This window comes from Clarias gariepinus, chromosome 23, assembly GCF_024256425.1.
Source record: "Clarias gariepinus isolate MV-2021 ecotype Netherlands chromosome 23, CGAR_prim_01v2, whole genome shotgun sequence".
In the NCBI taxonomy this organism is placed as follows: Eukaryota; Metazoa; Chordata; class Actinopteri; order Siluriformes; family Clariidae; genus Clarias; species Clarias gariepinus.
The window spans coordinates 11350310-11374901 of NC_071122.1; the positions used below are offsets into that span (position 1 = coordinate 11350310).

The 24592-nt window shown below is 36.9% G+C and overlaps 2 protein-coding genes across 2 annotated transcripts in view; one reads left to right on the plus strand and one right to left on the minus strand.

Moving 5' to 3' along the window:
• The window catches only part of LOC128510924 (uncharacterized), a 236230-nt gene that overhangs the window by 79523 nt on the left and 132115 nt on the right, over nt 1-24592 (minus strand). The window lies entirely within an intron of this gene.
• grip2b (glutamate receptor interacting protein 2b) overlaps nt 1-24592 on the plus strand; it is a 114992-nt gene that overhangs the window by 33660 nt on the left and 56740 nt on the right. The window contains exon 2 of the mRNA XM_053483991.1: nt 20275-20355. Within this exon, the coding sequence (XP_053339966.1) occupies nt 20275-20355 (81 nt within the window). The remainder of the gene's footprint in view (nt 1-20274; nt 20356-24592) is intronic.

Here is a 24592-nt window from a genome sequence, read left to right on the forward strand (position 1 = left end):
TTATACGTTAAAGGAGTAATAAATCACCTCGACTGTTTTTTACACATCGTTATTGCCACTGTATAGAAACTTGACCCCTAGGGATAGTGTGTAGGGATAATAAGAGACAACCCTCTTACTGCTAGTAGGAAAGTGAGTGGTGAAAATGCAAACAGTCACCTGACTCTCATAGACAGTATTTTATGTGCATTACACATTTTTTATATATAGAGAATATTTCACATATCATCAGTGGCAGTCGGTCAATAAGGGGCGCTGGCCCCCTTAAAATTAGGCAGAGAAGAATGCTACTTTAACATGTTATTATTTAACATAATTATTTATTTTAATAATAAAATAATGTCATTTAGTCACAATATTCCGCTGTATTTCTTAATATAATTTATTTACAATTTAAAAAAATCTAAACTGTATTATGTTCATTTGTGTTTGTGTACGCGGAGCCCTGGACAAACGTGTGTCTATGTAGGCACGTAAATTTTTGAAAAGCATGTGGTTTGAGGCTGGGCTTTAATTGTATTTTTTCAAACCATCCTTGGGGCGCAGCACTGTGCGCTCTAAACCCTCCCACTATTGTTCTTAGCGAATGGATATTGTTTTTAAATAGATATTGTTATTGTGATTGGACCATTCTCAACGAGTCTTATTAATGGTCAGCTGATTGTTAGTTAATGTATTGAACAGTGATTGACGTGAAAGCCAACTGAATATGAAAGAAAATTCTGTAATTTCTTTGCTAAAATCTCCTTTTGCAAGATGATTGGATGAAAAAAGAAAAAAAGGTAAGGAGCTTGGACCAGATCGACCTGATCTTTTAATTAAGCAGCAGTCAAGTGATCAGAGCCAAGCTTACACTTGGTGCTTTTCCAGCACTTATTATGGCTATTCACAGACGAAAAAAGTTTTACTTTGAACTATGATATTATTTGTTTTCATACTTTATTATCTATTATGAGCATTAAAGCTACTGCATGACTGATTAACATTTTGCCTGATTTGTTAGTTATTGTGCTCCAGTTTCATTTTATGTGAACATCCTCATTCTTATCAAACATATTTCACACATAAATTATAGTCAGGCATACATGATTATCATACATGAGTTATTAACGCCCCCTAGTGAAATGGTGCATGTGGGTGTAAGTTTGTTATTTACCAGCATGTGTGCCACTTGAGTACTTTTGAGGACAGAGATCTCTCTTTAAAAGTTCCCACCTTCTATTACCTTAAAGAAACATTGAGTCACTCGCTGTATAAAAAGAATTGAGTCACTCGATAGATAGGTTCCAGGAACTGCATATGGCAATAAAGTTTTAGTGACTTTATATACAGTAGTACTATACAAAAGTCTTGAGCCACCCCTTTGGTTCTTTATATTTTGCTTCCAAAGTGCCAGACTTTATTGTATTTTTAATGTAGTCCTGAGGAATAGTTCTTTAGGCTTCCCGAAGTAGTTTTATATATCTACTCAGCTCCTACTGGGGTTGTAAAAGTTTAGCTTATTATTTCATTTAGGCCATTCATTTATCTACTGGTACTGCCTTGTGATGGTCACGGTATTCTGGAGCCTATCCCAGGGACAAGGCAAGAGAATTCAGGATGGGATGGCACACCACCACAGGGTATCGTTCACACACTCATTCATGCCTAGCAGCAGTCTAGTCAAGTTACTCCAACTATGTCCATATTTGGAAGTTGGGTTATGTCAGCTAGACTTCTTTCTTGTTAGGTTGAAACGTTTTACTACTCATCTCAGTGGCTTCCTCAGTCTGAGGAAAGTTGGTAGAATTTCACACATTTCCATTTCCCAGGGTCAAGGATCCTCCCCTGCCTGACCGTGCTCATTAGGTGACTAGTGGAGAAGATGAGAGTGAGAGGGAGAGTCGTTAGAAAGTAGGGAAGGGGGTTGTTAAAAGGAACCAGTAATAGAGATCCCATATTACATCCCAGATGTAACAACCCAGAAAATGTGGGAGTTTTTAGATATGTCTTTCCTGGTGGATCTGTGAAGAGGTCATCATCCTCCAGGGGCAGGGGAGGATTCTCGATTCTTGTGAAATCCTAGCAACTTCCCTCAGACTTAAAAAGCATCTACATTAACATTTTTGCATTTAATTTAATCATATAGCACTTTTAATATTCATAGCATAAGAAAAGATAATATTAATAATAAAAATAATAATTAGGCAGAATACAGTTCACAGCACTACTACTTATACTACTACTAAAAATGATAATGAAAGGAGAAAGCACAGTTAACGAAGAATAATTATTGATACAAAAGAAGGAGAGAAGAAAATAAAGAATAAGTCTTCTTCCTTGTCTTTCGGCTGATCTCTTTCAGGGGTCGCCACAGCGAATCATCTGCCTCCATCTAACCCTATCCTCTGCATCCTCTTCTCTCACACCAACTAACTTCATGTCCTCCTCATTACATCCATAAATCTCTTCTTTGGTCTTCCTCTAGACCTCCTGCCTGGCAGTTCAAACCTCAGCATCCTTCTACCGATATATTCACAATCTCTCCTCTGAACATGTCCAAACCACCTCAATCTGGCCTCTCTGACTTTATCTCCAAAACATCTAACATGGGTTGTCTCTCTGATGAACTCATTCTTGATCCTATCCATCCTTGTCACTCCCAAGGAGAATCTCAACATCTTCAGCTCTGCTACCTCCAACTCTGCCTCCTGTCTTTTCTTCAGTGCCACTGTCTCTAAGCCGTAAAGCATCGGTAGTCGCTAGGTCACAACACACCTGAAACTTTTCTCCACCCATTCCAACCTGCCTGTACCCGCGTCTTCACCTCCTTTCCACACTCTCCATTGCTCTGGACCGTTGACACTACTGTAAATACTTAAAGACCTGCACCTTCTTTACCTCTGCTCCCTGTATCCTCACCGTTCCTTTTGGGTTCCTCTCATTCACACACATGTATTCTGTCTTGCTGCGGCTAACCTTCATTCCTCTGCTTTCCAGAGCATACCTCCACCTCTCCAAATTTTCTTCCACCTGTTCCCTGCTCTCGCTACAATGTCATCTGCAAACATCATAGTCCATGGAGATCCTGTCTAACCTCATCTGTCATCCTGTCCATCACCAGAGCAAACAAAAAGGGGCTTAGAACCGATCCTTGATGAAGACCCACCTCCAGCTTGAACTCTTCTGTCACACCTACAGCACATCTCACCACTGTCTTACAGCTCTCATACATGTCCTGCACCACTCTAACATACTTCTTTGCCACTCCAGACTTCCTCATACAACACCACAGCTCCTCTCTCAGCACCCTGTCGTATGTCTTCTCTAAATCTACAAAGGCACAATGCAACTCTTTATTACCTAAATGATAAAATGAAGAATAAGTACATATCAGTATTTAAATTTTGAGCCTGACACGTTTATGAGCTCTGTCGCTTGCTGTCAAAAGTGCAGTACCTGAGATTGAAACACGACTGCCCCCTACAGGTAATGTATGTCATGTGCCTGAGAACTTCACAGTTGCCCGCGCACTGCCATGGCAGCTTGTGAAATCTCTTTACTCGAGCCGCGCATTCTTAATGGCCATTCTTTATCTACTGTACCTGGGAGGTGAAGTAGTTAAACGTTTCTACCTAACAAGAAAGAAATCCAGTTGACATGACTTAATGTTCAGATAAGGTACTCAATGTCAATGAGAGTAGCTCCTGACCATGCCTCTTCAAATAGTTGCACAAGGTTTTATATATTCTCCATATAGGCTACAACAAATCCTTGGCTGATTACAATCTAACTTTGGAAACTTACAAAAGACATGAGTTTACTACATAGAACTGTCCTAACACTTGAGCTGATACTTCAGCTTTGGCTTCTTCTTTTGCATTTTTCAGTGATAGCTGTGCCCATGTTTGTATTCTACAAGAGATAAGACAATTTTATAAATACATACTGCTTAGTTATTCAACATAAATAGGAAGACAACCAACATCTCTCTCATCATCTTATATTTTTAAAATTTTATTAGAACTTATGTTTGTTATGCTGTACATTACCTACTAAAAAGTAAATGAGGACCCTTTTTCTGTATATCAATTACAGATTCAACTTATTATGCATTATTAATTAGTTACAGGTTTGCCTTAAATGATTGTGGAACTTTTGCTGGTTTAAAAATGCTGCAGGTTAAAAAAAAAAAATCTACCTTTAGACTTTGTTTGCAAAGTTATTTAGTTTACTGTCAGGTGCCACAAGAGATTAATTAACAGTTTGTTAGTGATCGTCCTTGCATGTGTTTTGAGGAAGGCGAGTGGGAAGCCTTCAAAATATAATTGTTAAAATGTGTGAAGGTCTCAAGAGTGAAATCCGAGGTAACAAAGTTGAAAAAAACACAAGTAATGTTTATGCCTATTATTTCTTGTTTTGTGATCTAAGTTTAGAATAAAGACATGATTGATTTTCTGTAACAGCGGCTCTGACAATAGTTAGATAGACCTAACAACTTTAGGGAAAAACACAGGCTTATTTTAATGTGCTCATTGAAATACATTGTACTGTAGTTTCTCAAGGAACAAATTGTATGGTAAAAATGTGTATCCTCCACATAACACATAACTTTGTGTTTAAAAGGTGTTTGTGTTCATACATGTTTTGCATACAATGATTATACAAAGGTTAGTCCTAAACGGGTAATCGGATGGGATGAGAGGCATTCCATAAGTGGTTATATATGTTTCAGTGCTGTAACGCTTACTCTTCACTCTTCACAGTATCACTGGTGTTCTAACAATCGTTAGTCACCAGCATGGGTGATAGTTGGTTGGTATGTTTTGTAGTACTGCAATGAGGAGAGGGCAACTGCCTGCCAAAACCACATTCAAAACAGTTCAGCAAAAAAGCACATCTAAAACTAAGCCTCAATTATTTTGTCATGTATCTCGTTAAGGAAGCTGGAGTCAGAGGGCAGGGTCAGCTAGGATACAGCACCTCTGCAGTTAAGGGGCTTGCTTAAGGCTTGAACCCCAACTGCTTATCCAGAACTTTAACCATATGAGGAACCACTTCCATGATAACATAATCTGATAATATTATGTCCTAAACAACATGTTGTCTCCCTAGTAGTTGCTTTTAAGTCCTTCCAAATTGCCTTTAAACTGGCTGTGTTGTTCGGTTTACAGCTAACTTAAGTAATAAAGCTAACTAGCTTCTAACATGAGACTAAATCCCGCATTCCTCTCCAACCCCTGATCAAGCACAGTTAGCTTGCTGGACCAGACAGGGAAGAATATGTGTTGGCGGAGCAAAATAGCTGGTTTAATAAACAAACAAATAAGAATCTGTTGATGATAATCATGTTTGTGGACCTTTTGTATAAAAGCAATATCATATTAAGGTTGTGCTGTTGTACTGAATATCATCACAATGACAATCATTCTGATATTCAGTACAACAGCACTAGTTTTTGTGTGATCTTTCATAAATAATCATTGGTATCATGAAAACTTCTTCTGCACACAAAGTGTAACTTTAAATGAATAAAAGGGACATATATGAATAGGTAGTATAATAAGTAGGAAATTGCTCTGGTAAAAGTGGAGTAAAATGCTGTTATTGTCCTCTACAGTACCATACATTACTTTCGCAAATGAATGCAATTACATGTCCTTCTGCATACTTTAGAAAAATAGCTGTGTTTTAATCTCGTACATTTATACCAAATGGAATTTCAACATTCGAAATGATGTGCTGTTTCAGCAGATGATGTTTCTCATTTGGCTCTTAGTCAGCACATTCTTATGTAAAAAGCCTCTGTAAACGCATTTGCACGTTAGAGATAACTGTACAGACCTTGAGGTGTGCCTTAAAATTTGCTCATGGCATTAAACTAGATAAGCATGATGTGAGTTCAGAAAAAAGCAAGAACTAGAACCTTGTACTTTTAGCCCATTTTCTTTTGCATTTATTCCCCATTGGAATAAAATGCTTTTCATAGCACTGTTTTATAGCCTGCGTCTTTGCCGCACAATAGAAAACTCGCAATAACGCAAACACTTTATGCCCTTAATGCGAGGATTAACCTTGTTGGCATAGTGATAAATGAAATTAATTTCTGTTATTTAGTAAAAAGATTGTTATTTGTCCCTTTTGTTATTTTGTTTCATTGTGCCAATTTGGTTATTAGCAGCATTTTCTCCCCCATTTCTATGGTCTCTGTGTGATAGCCACTTTTGGAGCTTCATTTGCATTTCAAATCTAAAACAGCAGTGATTAGTTGTTACTCCAGTTCAGTATGTGTGGCCAAATATGGATGGGAATCTCAGCGGGTGGTTCTCAAGCTCATTGCACCTAAAGACCCTTTTAACTGCGCTGGCTTCCAAAATTTGATTTACTGTCATAATTACACTATTCAACTATCAGACTCATTATGTAAATGTGTGCAATAATATTCTGGCTATTTATTGGACCCACAAAGCTTTTTTTTTCTAAACTTTCCACTGACAAAACACATTAGGTCCAGCTTTATTTAGAGATTTTTTTCAGTTTTTAGGCTTCTTTTATGGTATAGATTAAATCAAGTAAGTAGTCAAACCAACTTAGTCATATATTAATTAGTCACTATTCTAACTTAATAACTCCCTCTTTTACTGCAGTGGTCCTACAATGTTCTACAATTCGATTTTGAAATATGTTAAGTCTTTTTATCCTACAGGCTACTATTTTTTTTTTATTTTATCTTTAAATACATTATTTCTTTTATCATTTTCATCCATCATGAAAAATAATCTAATTCCATTCTGCATCAGCAAGTATCCACCTTTTTTACATAAACATCACTTATCCTAACTAAAGATACACTGATTGATCGGTGAGTGACCAGAATCAGCCAGTTTTAAGCTTGATCAGCCATGACTGGTGTCTTGATTATAATCAATTGGCACAAGCTGTTCTGAGTAGCACGAGAAAAAAAAATCATTGGGAGATCACCAATACAGATCTCACTACAGCCATCCTATATCTGTAACCGTGAGCCTAATGAGCAGATTGACTCTGGTCTCATGAAGAAGGTGTGTCAGACATGCACTCTCACATCAGTCATAGTAACACCAGCCACTCATGGGCACCTGTGAACGCACGTGGACAGTGCATGAGCAGTAGTTAAGTGTCTCCGAGAAAGCTTGTAGTAGCCTCGTTGTTAGCTGTTGCCTCGTGTTCATCTGGATTTAAAATTGAGATTTGTTTGAGTTCTGTAACATTGTGTATTTAGAAGTAAATTGTGTTATTGTAAACATAGTTATTTAATGGTTCATGTTTTATCATAGGCAGCATCGCGGCTTAGTGGTTAGCACTGTCGCCTTGCACCTTCAGGGTCGGAGTTCGATTTCCACCTCTGGGTTTGTGTGCAGGGAATTTGCATGTTTCTCATTCAGCACAGTTGGGGGTAGGAGGGTCTACTGTATATAGTCACACGAAATAGACTTCAACGCAATACCCAAAGTCATTTTGCTAGTATAAATAATTGCAGTTTGCTAAGTATGAATTTTGAGAAAGAGAGAGAGATTATTCTGAGTGAGATAGTGGTGATGAGTGATGGGTGCTAGAAAGAATGACAACTAGACTAGCCTACAGATGTACTGAGCTTTTAAGTGTATGCACCTAGGTGCCTGTGTGCCTGTGTGTGTGTGTGTGTGTGTGTTTGATGGAGACATCGCTTCCTTCGGCATGGGCCGGGGAGGTGCTGGAGATAAATGCAGACTTCTCTTTCCTTCGGTGGTGAGGGCTTTATAGTCAGTTCTATCCTTCTAAACTATTTTCTTTTTTTTTTTATGTGTAAATTATATTCTTGCAGCTACATAAAAGAAAATCTATAATAATCTCAACTGTATGTTCATCTTTTGTGTTCAAGAGAATTGATGGACATAAATTAATCAAGGTTGTCCAAAAATAGACAACAAATTTATTAATAAACATAAAATATATGACTAAATTTATGTGAAGACCTGACAATTATTCCCATACAGTATGTGCTTTTTAACTCACCCACTTCAGATTTATTTCCCTCTTAGCTGTTATAATTACCTCCACTTCTCTGAAAAAATTGTTTGCTAGATTTTATAGCATGGCTGAGGGGATTTGTCTATTCAGCCACAAGAGCATTAGTGGGGTCAGGCACTGATTTCATGTGAGACTTGATTAATATGTCTGTGTGTACATCTCCGTATACACATCAGGATTGTGCACAAATGCTTGCACAGGGTGAATTATTTATACTTGGATGAAATGTATGTCCTCGTGGAGTCACTGTCACATGAACAAAATCAGAATTTACTGAATTAGACAGCGAAGAACAGCCAAAACAACAACAAGTGAATTCTTTATTTAAATATTTCAGAAGTGTTGTAAAGGATATCTGCAGTAGTCAACATGATTGATCGAAATTGTACTGTATGTGGCAGTTGGCAGTTTTGCTCAAGAGTATTTGCTTGAGTTCACAGAATAGGTCAAGTGTCTGCGGAAGAAGACAATGTTGGTCAAATGTATCTGGAGGAGTGGCCAGGATTGGACAAGAATGTCAGCGGGATCGGACAGGTTTGGTCTAGAGTGTCTGCGGGAGTTCACATGATTGGTTTGGAGTGCCTGTGGGAGTGGAACTTCCTAACAGTATCTGACTGAATGTACTTAGTTAGTAACCCAGTGTAAGGATCTATCCAATGACGGAAACTTTAAAGCACTTTTGAAAATAAATGGATAAGATCGTTTGCCAAATGCCTAAAAGTAAATGTACAGAAGTAAACACGATTGGTTAGTAGTGTTTGTGGGAGCAGGTGTTGGATTGGTAAAAAACCTAGATAGAACAAAATTGGTCAATAATTTCTTTGGGAGTGGACAGGAACGATCATGAGTATATATTGGAGTTGCTGGGAATGTTGAAGGATGTATGTGGGATTAGATTTTTCAAGCTGTGTTTTAATCTCGTACATTTATACCAAATGGAATTTCAACATTCGAAATGATGTGCTGTTTCAGCAGATGATGTTTCAAGAGTATCTATTGTGGGGAGGATTGGTCAAGCATACATGTTTCTGTGGGAAGAGGCAGAATTTGTAAAAGATGCCGACAGGAGTCGAAGGAATTGTCAAAAATGTCTCCAGGAGTTAGAGGGATTTGTCAAGAGTACCCATACGTAAGAGTGGTTGGTGATGATCAAGAATGTCTCTGGGAGCAGGCAAGATTTGTAAAGGAGTGAGTATAATTAGTCATAGATGTCTTTAAAGTGGACAGGATTGGTCAAAAGTAGCGAGCTCAAAAGTGTACATCATCCACCACTGAAGTGTCAGTAAATGAACTGTTACTATAGAAACAATAACCTGTTAGCACAAGAACATTATTAATAACAAGTAATTTAATGTTTTGTTTTTGTGCACAGACACCCCCCCACCCCCTTGCATGCCTATGGTTAGTCATATCACCTGAAGTCACAAATGAAGCAGAGACCTAAAATGGGCTGCTGTGAGAAATTGATGTTCATTCAGCTGGCTTACGTAGACCGTGGCTAAACATTTATGCGTGCGTGTGTGTATGTGTGCGAGTGTCTATGTGTCACTGCTTACAGCCTCACTCTGGCAGACGGGGTCTGCTCTGTGCAGCACTTACAGTTTTGCTTCAGTCTTTGTGTGTGTGGAGGTGTGTGTGTATGTGAGTGTGGATGTGTGTGTGTTTGTGTGTGTGTGTGAAAACCACGCTCCAACATGTTGTGTGGACTGCGGAGAGAAGTAAAGAACAGCTTTGGTGAGCTTCACGTTTCTTTTATTTGCTGTTGCCTTCCGTAGCGTCTGAACACATGCTGCACTGGAAATATAAATAAGTAGCTGTTTGCCGAGTGGTATAATGTTATTGTGACAAATATTTGCTTAATTATTTTCAAGCAATGCTCATCAACTCAAGTTTTTTTTTTTCTTTGGGGAAAAACTACAGTATATAATATAACTTCAGGATGTATTTAAGGTGCATGACTAATAGTATCTTAAAGGAACGCATTTGTACCCTTGTGAATAAATTTTTACTATTTTTACCATTGCAGTATAATTCTGTCTTTTTTTCCTGCATGTGCACCAGGTTTTCTGCTTCTATATTATGGATTCATCATGGCTCACTGTGCCATATGGCTTGTCCACCTTTTGCACGAGTTTATCTTTTAATTGCACAACATTAAATTAGCATATTAGTGTAGAGAATACAAAAAACATTGTATATTTTTCCCCAATTCTTGATATTTTATATGGGATTTAAAGAATATGTTTATTTATATAGAAGATGTTACATTTATTTATTTAGTCAGAATAATTTCAGTTGTGTGCATGGGCGATTAAATATACAATGCGTTTACTAATATAAATGTACAAATGTGCATATATTGTAGGTTTTGACACCTGTTAACTGCCATTGTATCAATTAGGTCAAATCCTGGTATACACTCTGTAAGCTCCTTTCACCTAATTTATATTGCTGGATAATTAAATTCTGGTTAATTATAATATTTAGCTTATAAACAGAGTTTGTTTGTGATCTTACACTCATCTTAGCACTACAACACTTTTGGAAAACCAAGCCTCTGCTCATTAGGGTATTGAGAAAGTTCTAAATCACTCATAAGGGCATGTTTTGGTGGTGTACTTTGGAATTGTGCCAGATTGCATGGTGATTTTAAGTCAGTGTGACAGATCAAGTTATCACTCTGAGATTTGTGGGTGAATTTGGAAGGCTCGGGTGCATATAAGAGGAACAGAAGCAGGAGTCATGCTAGAGCGCTCAGTCTAATGTTCTCCCTCTGGGGGTGAGTGTGTGTGTGTGTGTGTGTAAGGTAGAGAGAGAGAGAGAGAGAGAGAGAGAAACATACAGTACCTCCAACCTAAACAAGCACACCAAGAAGGTTTATGACATCATTATGCAGACAGTGTTTATCAGTCCGTGATTTTACAAACATGATCTTCACAGGAAGACAAAATTTATTATATAGATATATATATTATATATATATAATAGAATTATTAATAAAAAAAAATAAAATACAATAAAGTATGTTATAGGCAGAAAACACCTTTTTTTTCTTTTCAAAACTGTATAATAGGCCATTTTTTATAACATTACACATGTCAGGACCCAAACACAGCTAAATTCTACTGTAAATTATCATTTACATCTGTAAAAAGTAATTATTACTGTACTGTATATAGAAAAAGTTAACATAATTAAGTAAACATAGTGAACATTGTTACATTGCATGCACTGGCCAGCCAAAAAAGAAGCCGGCACTTATTTAATATTTATATTAAAGATAAAATCAATATTTAATTTTGTATTGATGATGGAAGATTTTAACTGCTCAGTAAAGTTTTCTCCAGAAACCTTCAAAGACTTTTAATAGGGTTAAGGTCAGGACTATGTGAAAAAAAAAATTTTTTATGGAAAAGGATGGCAATTCACTGACGAAGTGAAACAAACCCAGGTCATAACACTGCCTCTAGAGGCTTGTACATTGAGCACTATGCATGATACAGTAGGTGCATCTTTTCATGTGCTTCCCTTCTGTGCCTTGGTTCATGCGTGCCCATTGCTCTGAAATAGGATTAGTCTTTATGACCCCTTTCCCTTGCTCCAAAGTTGGATTTTTATGGTCCAAGGAAAATCAAAGCAATTTTTTATTTACTAATGGTTTTCTTATGGTCACACAGCTGTTTAGTCCCAATCCCTTGAACTCTCATTAATTTGGTCATGTAGACATGCTCTTACTTTCACAATTAAACATAGCTACGATTTCAACTGTAATTTCTTTATAATACAACTTCGCCAAGCTGTGTGGTGTGGTGTGGATGCCTGGTTTATTTTCCCGATCACATTTCCACAATGTGGTGACGCTTCCTCACGATCCTTCCAGGTTTTAATAAAACATTGGACAATTCTTAACCCAAATGTCGTAATTTCAGCAATCTCCTTAATTGTTTTCTTTGCTTGGTACAGGTCATTATTTCGATTTTTTTAAAACACTGATATCTTTTCCACCACCTCAGAATATATATCTTCTGACATGGTTGTTAAAATACTCACTGCATTAGTTATGGGAAAAAGAAATCTTGTGATATTTATCACAATTAAAGACTCTAGGGTTATGTAACTCCTATGGTCACTATTTATTTGGTCAGCCAATGTACTTGCCAGGCTACTTGATAATGTGATTTTTTTTTTTTTCTAATTATTGGCATTTTGATTTCTTTTTATCGCTCCAATTTTTCAGGATACAATCTACCTTTTGAGATGAACAACCAGCAATTTTACCAGTTGTAACCTTTCTTTTCCTCCCACACACAGCGCTAGGGCATGCTGTACAACAAAGCCAAGTGATCCATCCTCCCCTTTATGTCTTACCTCTGACGAATCTCATATTTCATGCATCTAGCAATTGGGAACTACTTATTACACTAATTGCAGCTTGTTTTCCAGATGCCATGTTGCTTGTTTCACTATGCGATTCAGCTGGGTAGTTTGGGAAAGTGCACTTGGTATAATTGCGTGCTTTTTGGAAGTTGTACTCGTCCAATAATGAACATAATCACCATGTATTTTGCAGCAAATTGCTTTAGTGCTGCTGTAAGGGATATTGCAGACTAAAATAGAGGAGCGGAATGCTTTAAAGAAATGTTTCAGATGGCGTATAGATCACCTTAATATACAGATATGTTTATTTTCTTTATTTTGAACGCAAGTTTTACAAGAGATGATAACCAGATACAAGCTTTGGGTGTTGTGCATATTGGCATTACTAAGCCAGTTGTTTAGTTCAAAAAGAAAGTCCATGGCCTTACATGATCCTCGCTCCCTTTTCCAGTTGTCTGATGTCCCTGTACACGGTGATAGCCTGAGTTGCAGATTAATGCTTGCTGTCCAAAGCATTTAATTACTCCTGTGTAATATTGATTGTTTGCCTGCATTATTTCAGCATTGCTTAATTCCTATAAAAGGTCGATGGCTTTTCACAAGGAAAGTAATAGAGCACCGAGATAGACATCTCACTGCCTATCTCAGTCTGCGTGCTCCCTTTTTTTTGGCAGGTTGTTACTTACTTTTTCCCAATTTGTAGTAAAAAAAAAAAGAAAAAAAGGTTGAATTACACATTTTATCAGGAATGAGGTATGCTCAGGAACACATTGGGCCAAAGATCAGCTTGCAGAAGTTTGTTCACAGACAAATTTGTTATTTTGCTGCCAGACGCTATGAGATGTGTAAAGTCATAAATTATCCCCATGGTGTCTGGGCCACCTTTAAGCCAAGGCGATGATGTCCATCATTCGGTGACCCACTGTCTATTTAGATAGAGGAGCCTTAATGAACTTCAAACTGTTTATTTAATGATCTTATTAAATGCAGTCCATTTCAGTGCATAGTGGACATAGGAAGGATTAGTTAACTAGCCCCCTACAATGGATTAGATTATATCCGATTGATCCAGAACATGTGACAAAACTCTTGGCTCTTGTCTCATCCCATGGTTTGACTATTAGTGATAGGAAGTTCGAATCATTTTGAGTCATTGTGTTCTTTTGATTAGAAATAAATTAAAATGTTGCGTTTTCAATAAAAATATCCCCAATACATCTACATACACAAATTTTGGCTATAGTTCCAGTTATGAAAATATTATAATGCAACTAAGGACATTTTATAATAAACAGAATAAGCAGCTCATCTCTTATATCTTCCAATCTGAGTCGTACGTTCATTTGAATCTATTGCACCACATAGCATCTATGGTAGTCACGTGTCAAAAGAACAAACGACTCAGGACTCGAAGACTCACTAGCAGAAACGTTCATTACTGTTTCCTGTGTACTGCACTGCATAGCGTATATGGGAGTCACGTGACAAAAGAACTCAGGACCGAAAAGACTCAAAGGTAACGACTCATTTCTGTTTCCTGTATATAACATATGGAGAATTTGCGATGCTTTGCGCATGCGCGCCCAGTAGAAAATGAACAAATCTCTGAGATGACTCGTTCATCTAAGTCATGTTAAAGATTCGTTCAAAAAGAACGAATCGTTCATGAACGACCCATCACGATTGACTACTATAACTTCTAGCAGCTTGCACTATAAAAACTCTGCAGAAGATTTAGAACATGGGAGCATATTGGTTTCTTGCTGCTGCACATGTCAGTGCCTTATTCTTTCATCATTTTCTTGTCCCATTTCCCACTTGTTGGAGTCGAAGGCAAAACACGAAACAACTGATTACATCAGTCCCCAGTCGCCTTAATGTGTAAGACTGTTTATGGCTGGGTTGTCATGCTAACTTCTTTTTGATGACACTAGAATTTTCTCCCATTTTCCTAAAAAATCTCTAAAGCTCTGCTGAATATAAAATACCTCTTCAATCTGAAGTTCATATCATCCCTTTCTGCATGCTGTGCTGTGATCACTAGGACCTGGCCTGAGGGAAGAAAAAAAAAAGCAGTACACTGCTAAATTATTTAGTGCTTTGTAGTCGTCAAAAGTAACACTGCTCTTTTAAGGTTCTGACATCTTCACAAGATTACAGGATGACAGGGCTTTTCACTTGCCACATTCATGGTAACAAGACAACTAGGGGTTTTTTTGGTGGTTTTTTTCTTTTGAGGTTGAAAATAGAAAGGGTGGGGGAACAACTGTTTATAGTAATTATTAGTTGTAACAAAGAAACTTTAATCGATCAAAGTCTCTTAAGTACTTTTTTATTTAACTCTTTTTTTGGGCCTAGCAGTATATGTTTATTCATTTTATATTTTTATATAATATAAAGATATTTTTTTTATATTTTATATATTATATATTTTTATAATTATTGATAATTGATGATTTTAAGAATTTACTGTAGAAAAAAGTTATCTGCCATTAAAATACAAACATTTGCAAGAGTAGAACAATCCTAGAAATAGGTTGAAAAATAATGGAAAAATAAATTATTTGTTCCACAGCCCAAAAAAATTAATACATAAAAATAATTAATATAAATGTAAAGTAAAAATAAAACAAATTTACCTGCAGTTTACCTTTAAAAAAAAAAAAAGTTATTAAAAATAAATCCCAACAGATAAGTGTTTTTTTTTTTTTTTAGTGCGCGCAGGCGCTGTGTGTGTGTAAAGCTAAAGCCTCCTGTCTCCCCCTCACATCTTACACAGAAAAACTTTCTCCTCATTTATTTGAATTTCACGCAAACACACACACACACACACACACACACACACATTAACGGAAAGACTATTTTGTCGGAAGAAATTAGCAAGGAACCTTGCTAATGACACTCATGTGAGTGCATACTAACGGAATCCCTGCGCTAAGGTAAAACAAACAAACAAATTAACCTGCACTTTACTTTTGAAAAGAATTGCGACAGAGCAGTGTTTCTGTGTAGAGCAGAGTGTGTGTGTGTGTGTGTGTGTGTGTGAAGCTGAGAGGGGGTGGGGGGGTAGTAAAGGCGAGAGAGAGAGAGAGAGAGAGAGAGAGAGAGAGAGCGCGCGCGAGAAGGGGCACGGTGTCAAATTACGCACACGCACACACATAACGACAGGCTGTACAGAGAGGGAGAAAAGGGATTTTTAACCTCCTTAATGGGACTTTATTTTGCTTTAGATAAAACATTGGCTCAGTTGTGATCATGATCGTGCGTGATACATGATACTCGGTACTTGCGGAACACTCGCAAACCGCGTTACTAGCAATCCGAGGTTTCACTTTGCTGGATATTTGACAGAAAAAAGTTTATTTGTATAGTTCTAAACATATTTGCTTAATTTTTGTCATAACATTTTGTGAATTTTTAGGACAGCCAATGGCTACTTTACTTAATGAGGAGTTGGCAACACTGACACACACATACACACACACACACTAATGGAAACACTGCTCTGACGGGATTCTTTTCAAAGGTTAATTGCAGCTTACTTTGTTTTATTTTTACTTCATATTTTGTATTCATTATTTTTATATTAATATTTTTGGGTTGTGAAACAAATCATCAGAGTTTCCATTATTCCTTTGGGGAAGTTTTCTTTTATATATGGTTGTTTTTACATACAAGCATGCTCCTGGAACGAATTATGCTTGCAATTGAGACCTGAGACTTAGGGTATGGCCTCATGCCCTAAGTCTCGTGTGATTGGGGTGCCCAGCATGAAGTGATATGAGTGAGTGAGTGAGAAATACAACCAATTTAAAAAATGCATAATTAATTAATAGAATGAATAAAAAGTTTAACTAAAAACCTCATTAACTTATTTGTAAAAGTGGCAACAGTTGGGGAAAGTCTAAATTCCAAATGAAGCTGATTCCAGCAGCAGGCAGCATAAAGTCATGGTTACAGTAAAAGACATTTTAGGATATTTAGTTCAGACTCCTAACCACTACTTGACCAATCCATGCAGGTCTAACACACATACCAGGCTTGTATTTCGGCAAACAATTCCCTGGTACACGAAACACTGGAATTCCAGCAGTAGAATTTTGGATGAATTAAATGTCTAATGGTCTTGTTAGGGGGTTGGTCAGGAGTGCATTACAGTAATCTACAGTACCTGTCATGAAATAAAAGCATGAATAAGCTTTTCTAAATTTGTATTGAACATGAAGTTTCTTATTTTAGCTATATTTTAAAATGCAAATTGTTATAGCCTTGATGTGGCCTTTGAAATTTAAATCCACATCAATAATCACAACAGATTCTTTAACCATGTTCAGTGCCCTAAAGTAAAGGGTAAATGTGAGGCATTCATCCCCTGACTGATAATTTTTGTATATTTATAGTACGTACACTGTGATTTCAGAAAACTTGTGCACCAAATTATTTTAAGATTTATAATAATAATAATAATAATAATAATAATAATAATATTATTATTATTATGTTCTGCCTATCATTATGGGTTAACCCACTTCCCTGACTCTGGCTCTTTCTATTCAGTGCTGATAATGCAGGATAGTTAGGGTAAGAAAGCACAATATCCTCAAAATTAATTTTTATTTGCTTAGACCAGCAACTTAAAAGCGGCAGAACAGGACACTACACATCAGAATCCTTGTTTTCAGACTGCACATTTAGACACATTAACAAAAAAATGTGAATAATTCATAAGTACTATTGTTACTACTGTTTAAGTTAAGACTGTATTGCATAAGGTTCAATTTTCCTGTTGTCTTTGAACAGTGATTTTGGAGATTGGAATATTAGCATTTTTAGGTTTCATGTACTTTTTTTTTTTTCGTGTTGTAAATTGAACGGCACCCCAAAAATTGCTACACCAGTGCCGATATCAACATTTAATATGAGGATTTGTAGACGTAGTTTTGAATAAATCATAGTATGAGTATGAATTTAATACATAAATACCTAGACCTTCTAGACCTCTAGATCACAAGTTTCTGTATTTTATGTTCTTCAAAAATGAGAGATAAACCTACATATGAGCTTTGTTCTAAGACATGAAATTTGAGCTTGTATCAACAATGCATACAGTAGTATCTCATTACCTGCACATTTGCATATCTGGTCATATACTTTTAAAGATTTAAAGTTAAGACATTATCCAATGAATTCCATTTACACTTATTAGCCATTTTATTTGAAATACCGGACCATACTGGATAGGACAACCTTCTGTATCAAAACAGCCTAGATTCTTCAAGGCGTGGATTTTACAGGGTGTTAAACATTCCTTTGCGACTGTAGTTCATGTCTACATGATCACATAATTTCTGCAGAGTTTTTAAGCCGCGTGTTCTAGCTGCAAATCTTTCATTCTACCTGATCATAAAATGTGTTGTAGGAGAATCGAGATATAGAGACTGGTAAAACCGTGAAAGAAGTCTATGGTGTAATGTGGTGCTTTTTTGCTCACCATGGTTCTTGCAGTATTGATTTCTGTAGCCTTCCTGTCAACTTGATTTAGTTTGGTCTTTCTCCTTTCTATTAACAGATTTTTTTTTTCATTATTCTGTTTATTCACCATCCCAATTTTCCAATTTTAATGTTTAATGTCAAGATTAATGGACGTCTCTTGAGCAGGTAAATAAGTGTTCTGGATGTACAGTATCTGGTGAGTGCATAAGTCATTTAGGGAAATAGGAATATAATATCCCAAACTACACATTACATTCTATCTGAGCTTGGATTGATGTCTGTGTTGCTTTCTTTTTGGGTTCTCCTATTTTCCTTCTGCCTCCTGAAAAACTAACTGGTACTGTATGTGGATTTACTCACTTTTCCTGAGTTTGAATGGGTGTGTGTATATATGCATTTGGTCCCCTGTAATGGACTGGTGTCCCATCTGGTGTGTATTTCCATCTTGTGTCTTCTGTTCCCAGGATAGATCCCCCATAAACCCTGAACAGGATAAAGTGGCTATTAACGGAGTTGTCTGAATAAAGCAGGAAGCCTAGGCTTAATGCACACAGTAGCCTTTCTTCGTGTGGATATTTGCCTTATCATTTCCAATAAACCTGTGCTATAAAACTTATAACGCTGTGTGTCGTAGTGAAATCTTTGATAGGTGACTCAAATGGATTTTCAAATCCCCCAGACAGGTGGATTAAAATGGGGGTTGATATGACTTAGTCTCCGTTGTGTGAAGTAGGGGACAGGACATGTTAATGCCAGTCGCTAATCTGACTGTGGAGCTGTGTCATTAAAAGCATTCACGCACATACAGTACATCGCTAGCAGAATGTGTGCTTGAATACCGTGGTGTTGTAATGCAGTGTTTGCTCATTCACTGGTGTTAAGCTTTAAGTCTTTGGCCTTGCCTGAAATAGGATGATGGTTTTGCACACTCAGTCATCTGCATAACAAATTGTAGTCAGCAGAATAAGATTTAAATTAGCCTTAGCAAGTATCCGGAGAGCGGCTTAATTAATAGGTGTTTCAAGGCATGTTGTAGCAATACAGAAATGTAAGAACAGCGTGGTAGCATCCAGATGTACTTACTGTACATATATATTCTATTTTATGTATTCTATGTTATATATCTAATATTGTTATTACAGACACAGCCATACCATGTTACCATATATAACCGTGAGAAGAAAGATCGACAAGTCGCTGTAAGCCTTAGGGGTTGACGGCATGTTTTTTTCTCTTTGCAAGCATTTTTGTAAATGAAATTTTATTGTAACAACCCAGAAAAAAATATGTACACAAACTGTAGGCAGTTTTCTTTCCAAAAAGTTTATTGCCAAATAAACGTTTTAAAATCAAAAGTATGGGGATGCCATGCACCAGCTGTGGCTTTACATGCTACAATTTTGTGAGTAGTTTGGGCATTTTCACTAGTTACTGATGCCTTTGCAGTTTTGTTTAATTTGCTGGTGTTCCTTTTCGTCCTACACGCCTGCAACCCAAGCGCCAAGAAAACAGAATCACTAGAAAATGTGTAGTAGGTATTATGCAGGTAATAATATCTCAGACTTCATTAATGCTGAGGGTTTTTTTTTTCCTGCAGGTATAACAAAGTACAGTAGTAAATGAAGAGCTTAGCTATAAGCACTAAGAAAACTCCAGGCAATGCTTATTGATGGCAAGCCAGAGGCTTGAGAATTAATTTATGTACCAAGTTAAAACGCAATGAAAACTGTGCTGCTCATGAATCATTTATCAGCTTAGAGGGAGAAGCACATGCTCATAAACACTCAACAGTCTAACAGCACAGCAGTCCAAAGGGTTTAACTTGACAATCCCATATGTGAATTCCTTTTTATTCTTTGAGATTTTGAGCAACTGTTGTACACCATGTTGCCAAAAGTATATGGACACCTGACCATCACTTTGTTAATGTTGCATTTTAGATTTAATTTCTTATTTTTTTTTCTGTTATAATAACTGCCATTCTATACACTTGAAAGCACGCTGTGTGCCTTTTAATTTTTTATTCCATTTGTCTTCTGTTTTCATCTTTAGTGTCTTTTATTGTTTTTCATCTGCGAGTATAAGAGAGATTTCCCATGGCTTTCATCTTCTATCAGTAAAGTGTGTCTGCACGCTTATTTTAGATAAAGTGCTGCATCTGGTCCCTTTTAATGTGCGTTATATAGCATTGCTGTATTGGTGACAGGGAATATGGTTTCATTGTTGTGAGTGGTCCCAGAGTTTCTTATCCAAAAGTGTCATATTTTTACTGTTTTTTTTTTAGAAAAGAATTATCTGAATATTTTACCTCATTTTTGAGCTTCTAACTCATATCATTTATGTTTTCTTCTTTTTTTATTTTCTTTTTTTTTTTAGATGATGGACCTTACTCTAAAGGCAACAAGGAATCTACAGGGCCTGACAGTTCCCTTATCTCCAGAAGACAGAGCATCCCAGGTACACTCAGCCCAAACACATGTCCCCCACCCCTCTCTCTCTCTTGATGTACTGTTATTGCTGCCCTGTTTCTTTCTTCATTTTTTGATCATTAAGGGCATGTTTATACCTAACACTGTATTTCAGCACACTTCCTGCCATGATAAATTAGTTGCTTGTTTGAGATCGACAGCTTTGGGGGTTTAATGCACACCACTGGCAGTTTCTGCACATTGTTTCCTGAGGTTTACACAACACACTCGGTATTAGGTAGTAAACAAAAAGGTATTTTCGATTGTCTAAAGGAGCTACATTTACAGTAGCTTTGATGACAGTTTGGCACACTCATGGCATTTTCTCATCAGATTTACAAGGTAGTCTCTAGGAATGGTTTTCAGTTTACAGGTGTGCCTTGTCAAAAATAAATGTTTTACATTTCTTGCCTTTTTAATGTGCTTTAAACCGTCAGTTGTCTTATTCACATGAATGGATGGGTACAGAGTCAATAGCCCAGTAAATGCTAACTGAGTATGGTATATGTTAAAGTACATAATAGCACAATTAGAAGAAGACTGAATAAATACAGTTTGTTTTAAAGGGGTTCCAGGAGAAAACCTCTTCTACTGTATCTAAAAGCATGATTGAGGCTTGCAAAATTGCTGAACAAACCACAAAACTTCTGGAACAATGTCCTGTGGATGGATGAGTTCATAATGCCAATTTTGGCACCTTGCAGTTATTGAGTTGACTATGAACTCATATAAACTCACTGTTTTACAGCAAATGGGAGGACATCTGTGCGATCGGTAGAGCTTGATAGAAATTGAGCTATGCAACAGGACAATGATCCGAAGCACACTAGTACTGTAAATCTACATCACACAGGCTGAACAATAAAAGAATCAAGGGTTTGGAATGGCCTAACCCTATTCAACGTCTACACCTCAACCTGACTGAAATGCTGTGGTGGGAGCTTAAGAGAGCTGTGCATAAGCAAATGCCCCAAAAACACAATTGACTGAAGCAATGCTGAAATGTGAAAGAATAATGGGCCAAAATGTCAGGACTGTGAAAAAGGCAATATGTTGTTCATCTAAGGTTCTATGCGCCTAATATGCTCGCTATGGTCAGATGATTTTTATTATGTTTATGCAGCAAAAAACAAGGGGGTACTAACTATTGAACATGACTGACTGTTTTACTTAATACACACAAATTTTAAAACACCTGAGTTTTTGGTTTTTCCTTGTGCCACTGGGGCAGATCGGGTCACATGGGGTTTGGCACTACAGACTCCACTGTTTCCTACTGTAGCACACAGATTAGAAAAAAGCGTATTTCAGCTCAATGCCAAACCTACTCAATTACACGAGCAGTTGACCATCCTATTATAACAGGATTAGCAGAGTTGACAGTAAAACATAATGGGTTTTAAATAGCTTTTACCATGACCTGATTGTAAAGAAAGGACTATAAAATGCATTTGTATAATATGCTAATAAAAATGTGACATTTTGATCATTTGTTTGATTGCACCTTTATATATTACATAACCACTAATTTGCAACTGGCATAACATTAAGTTTTTTTAAAAAAATTATCATTTGTTATTTCTCCTGTAACATAAAGCTTTTTCAGAAGATTAAGTAATAATATTATAAACCAATATCAAGTAATACTTCATTAAATGCATTTGGGTGCATTAAAATTTTCGGAACTAATAAATATTTAACGAAGCATTAGACCTAATCATTTTTAACTTGAGTTTAAATGGGCACAGATTGCTCGGCTCCCTTTCATGTTTTCTGTTTGGGCAAAATTTAATCTTAATATTTAAAGCTTGCTTGAAGTAATGCATTGCACACACATGTACATGCATATTTTACTGGCTTTGTTTAAAGAGTTGTTCTGTGGTTAAATGCACAGGCAAAATCCATCACTTTTTCAAGCTTTGTGAAACAGCTCTTTGATATTTGCCGTTTAATCAATTGCTAATTTTTTATTACTTTGAAATGCTAATGCTGGGATTTGAGTCTGTGGCTTATCATGTGTAGGAATATTGATTGTCATTTTAAGAGGAAATGACTTGTAGCAGTGTTATTTGGTAGGCTAATTACTTATTTTAAGTAATTAGTTTTACGTGTAATTATGTGTCACTGATTGACAAAGAAGTTCAGGCTTAAGTTTAAAGGCAAATCTTAAATAGAGGTTTCTGATCATTTAGATCTTAGTCTCAGATTGGTATTTCCATTGCTTGGCATAAACTCTAAAAATTCCTTATTGCCTTATCCGAGTTAGGCCCTTCTCTCTGGTCACGGCATAGCTTGCGGCTTGAGTTTTGGATGCATTGCAACATTTCTGTCCTGTACCCAGTGGTTGTCTAATTATTATGTCTTTTTCAGTTTCTACCCATGTATCTACTGTACATTCATCGAGCCATTTGGTTTTCTGTTTGTTGTTCTGGACTTGACCCTGTTTCTTGATTAAATTAGCCTTTTTTTTAGCTTAATTTTGTGCCTGTTTGTAGCTGGCCTTTTTTCGGGCTATGCTTTTAAACTGTGTTTTGGACTGGTTGCTTTATGTTTATTAAATACTCCTTCTACCTATAATTGCATTCATTTGCACCTCATAAAACATGACAAAAAACTTTGCCTTGAATGTAGAAGGAGAAACTAAGGGGTGCCCTCCTGGAGTTGCATGCCTGCCTTCGACTCAAAAAATTTCCCCAGTCTTTTCTTCTCAAGGGCATCCCAGGTCTGTATGATTGCTGTAAATTCCCAATGTATAAACTCCTCCTGCAATACCAGTTTTATTGGAGGAGCCTGTTAACAGAAGAGAACCCTGAAAAGCTTCAAAGAAATGGTTGAGGGCATGAGACGTCACGTCTACATCTTGTTTGGGGGTTATAGGTATTGAGTTGGCTTGAGCAACAGAGGTTCAGGAGGAGGCAGACAGCATCAGGCTCCAGGGTGAGGCTGATAGCACCAGACTTTTGGGTTAGGAAGACAGCACAATGCTCCAGGAGGCCAACAGCACCAAGCCTAATCGAAACCCTGACAGCACAACTCTGCTCCAAACTCCATGTCCATTTCACTGTGGCGGTCAACCTGGAAATCACAACAGCCTCATTTAAAACCGTAATCCCTGCTGTGCGTCCTCTGGGGCACATTATGGTGGCATCATGCTCCCTCTGTCAGCCAGCTTAGAGGAAGTTGTAAAGGTGCCACTATCTGGCTTGCTGCAATTGCTGTGGGAAGCCAGTCTCCCTCTACTGCCCAGCTTTGATAACATCATGCTCGCTCTAAACTCAGCATAAGCTCCTTAGCAAATCGAAGCCATTTTTCTAATTCATTTCACTAACTAGTGGTCTTAAGGCCACACAGCTGTTTAGTCTTGATCATGTGAGTTCTTATCATATTGTATGCATGTGGAAATTCTTTTACTTTAACTATTGAACATATTGATTGATTTTTGTTTTTTTTAACAATGCTTAAAAACTTCAAGTGCTTAAATGATCTCTATTCATAATTTATTATACAAAGTTGATGGGTCAGCACTATCCTTCCAGGTTTTAAAAATGTGTTAAAGGGTTCTTAATCCAGTTCCAGAAACTTCAAATCCACTTACTGTAGTTGTTTGCTTTTGCTTGATGCAGTCCAGTAATTTGACTCTCCTGAAATGGAGACCTTTTTTGGACAGGCAGTGTAATTTGTGCGCAAAATTGCCAATCGAGAGTTACGATAATGGATCACGGACTGGAAATACCAGGCATGGTGTAAGAGCATATGATGACATTTATTAATGAATAGAAAATGTAAGCAAAAAATAAATAAATAACAGGATCAGGAAAAGAATCAGGACCTGGAAACTAACAGGAACAAAACGAGCGGGTAACAAACAGATGCAAGGCATACTGGAGTAACTAGACCACATTTTTAGGCTTAAATAAGGATGCTGACACAATACTGACCATATGGAAAATCAATGAAAAAAAAAAAAAGCTTTGTACCTACTGAGAAACTAAATTTTTTTTTATGCTGTCTTTCTTTTGTAAATTTAGAGAGCACATTATCAATGTGTTCTGTTTAATAAAAACAACGCGATTTACAGTACAGGTCAGGTGTCCAAAAAATAACATTTACATAAAAATAATTCAGTAACAGTCGCACCTTACTACTATGTATTTTTGAGGTTGTAAGTCTTGTGTAAATTGTGGAACAGTGAAGATGATTCTGACAGCACTGTGATACATGAGCTT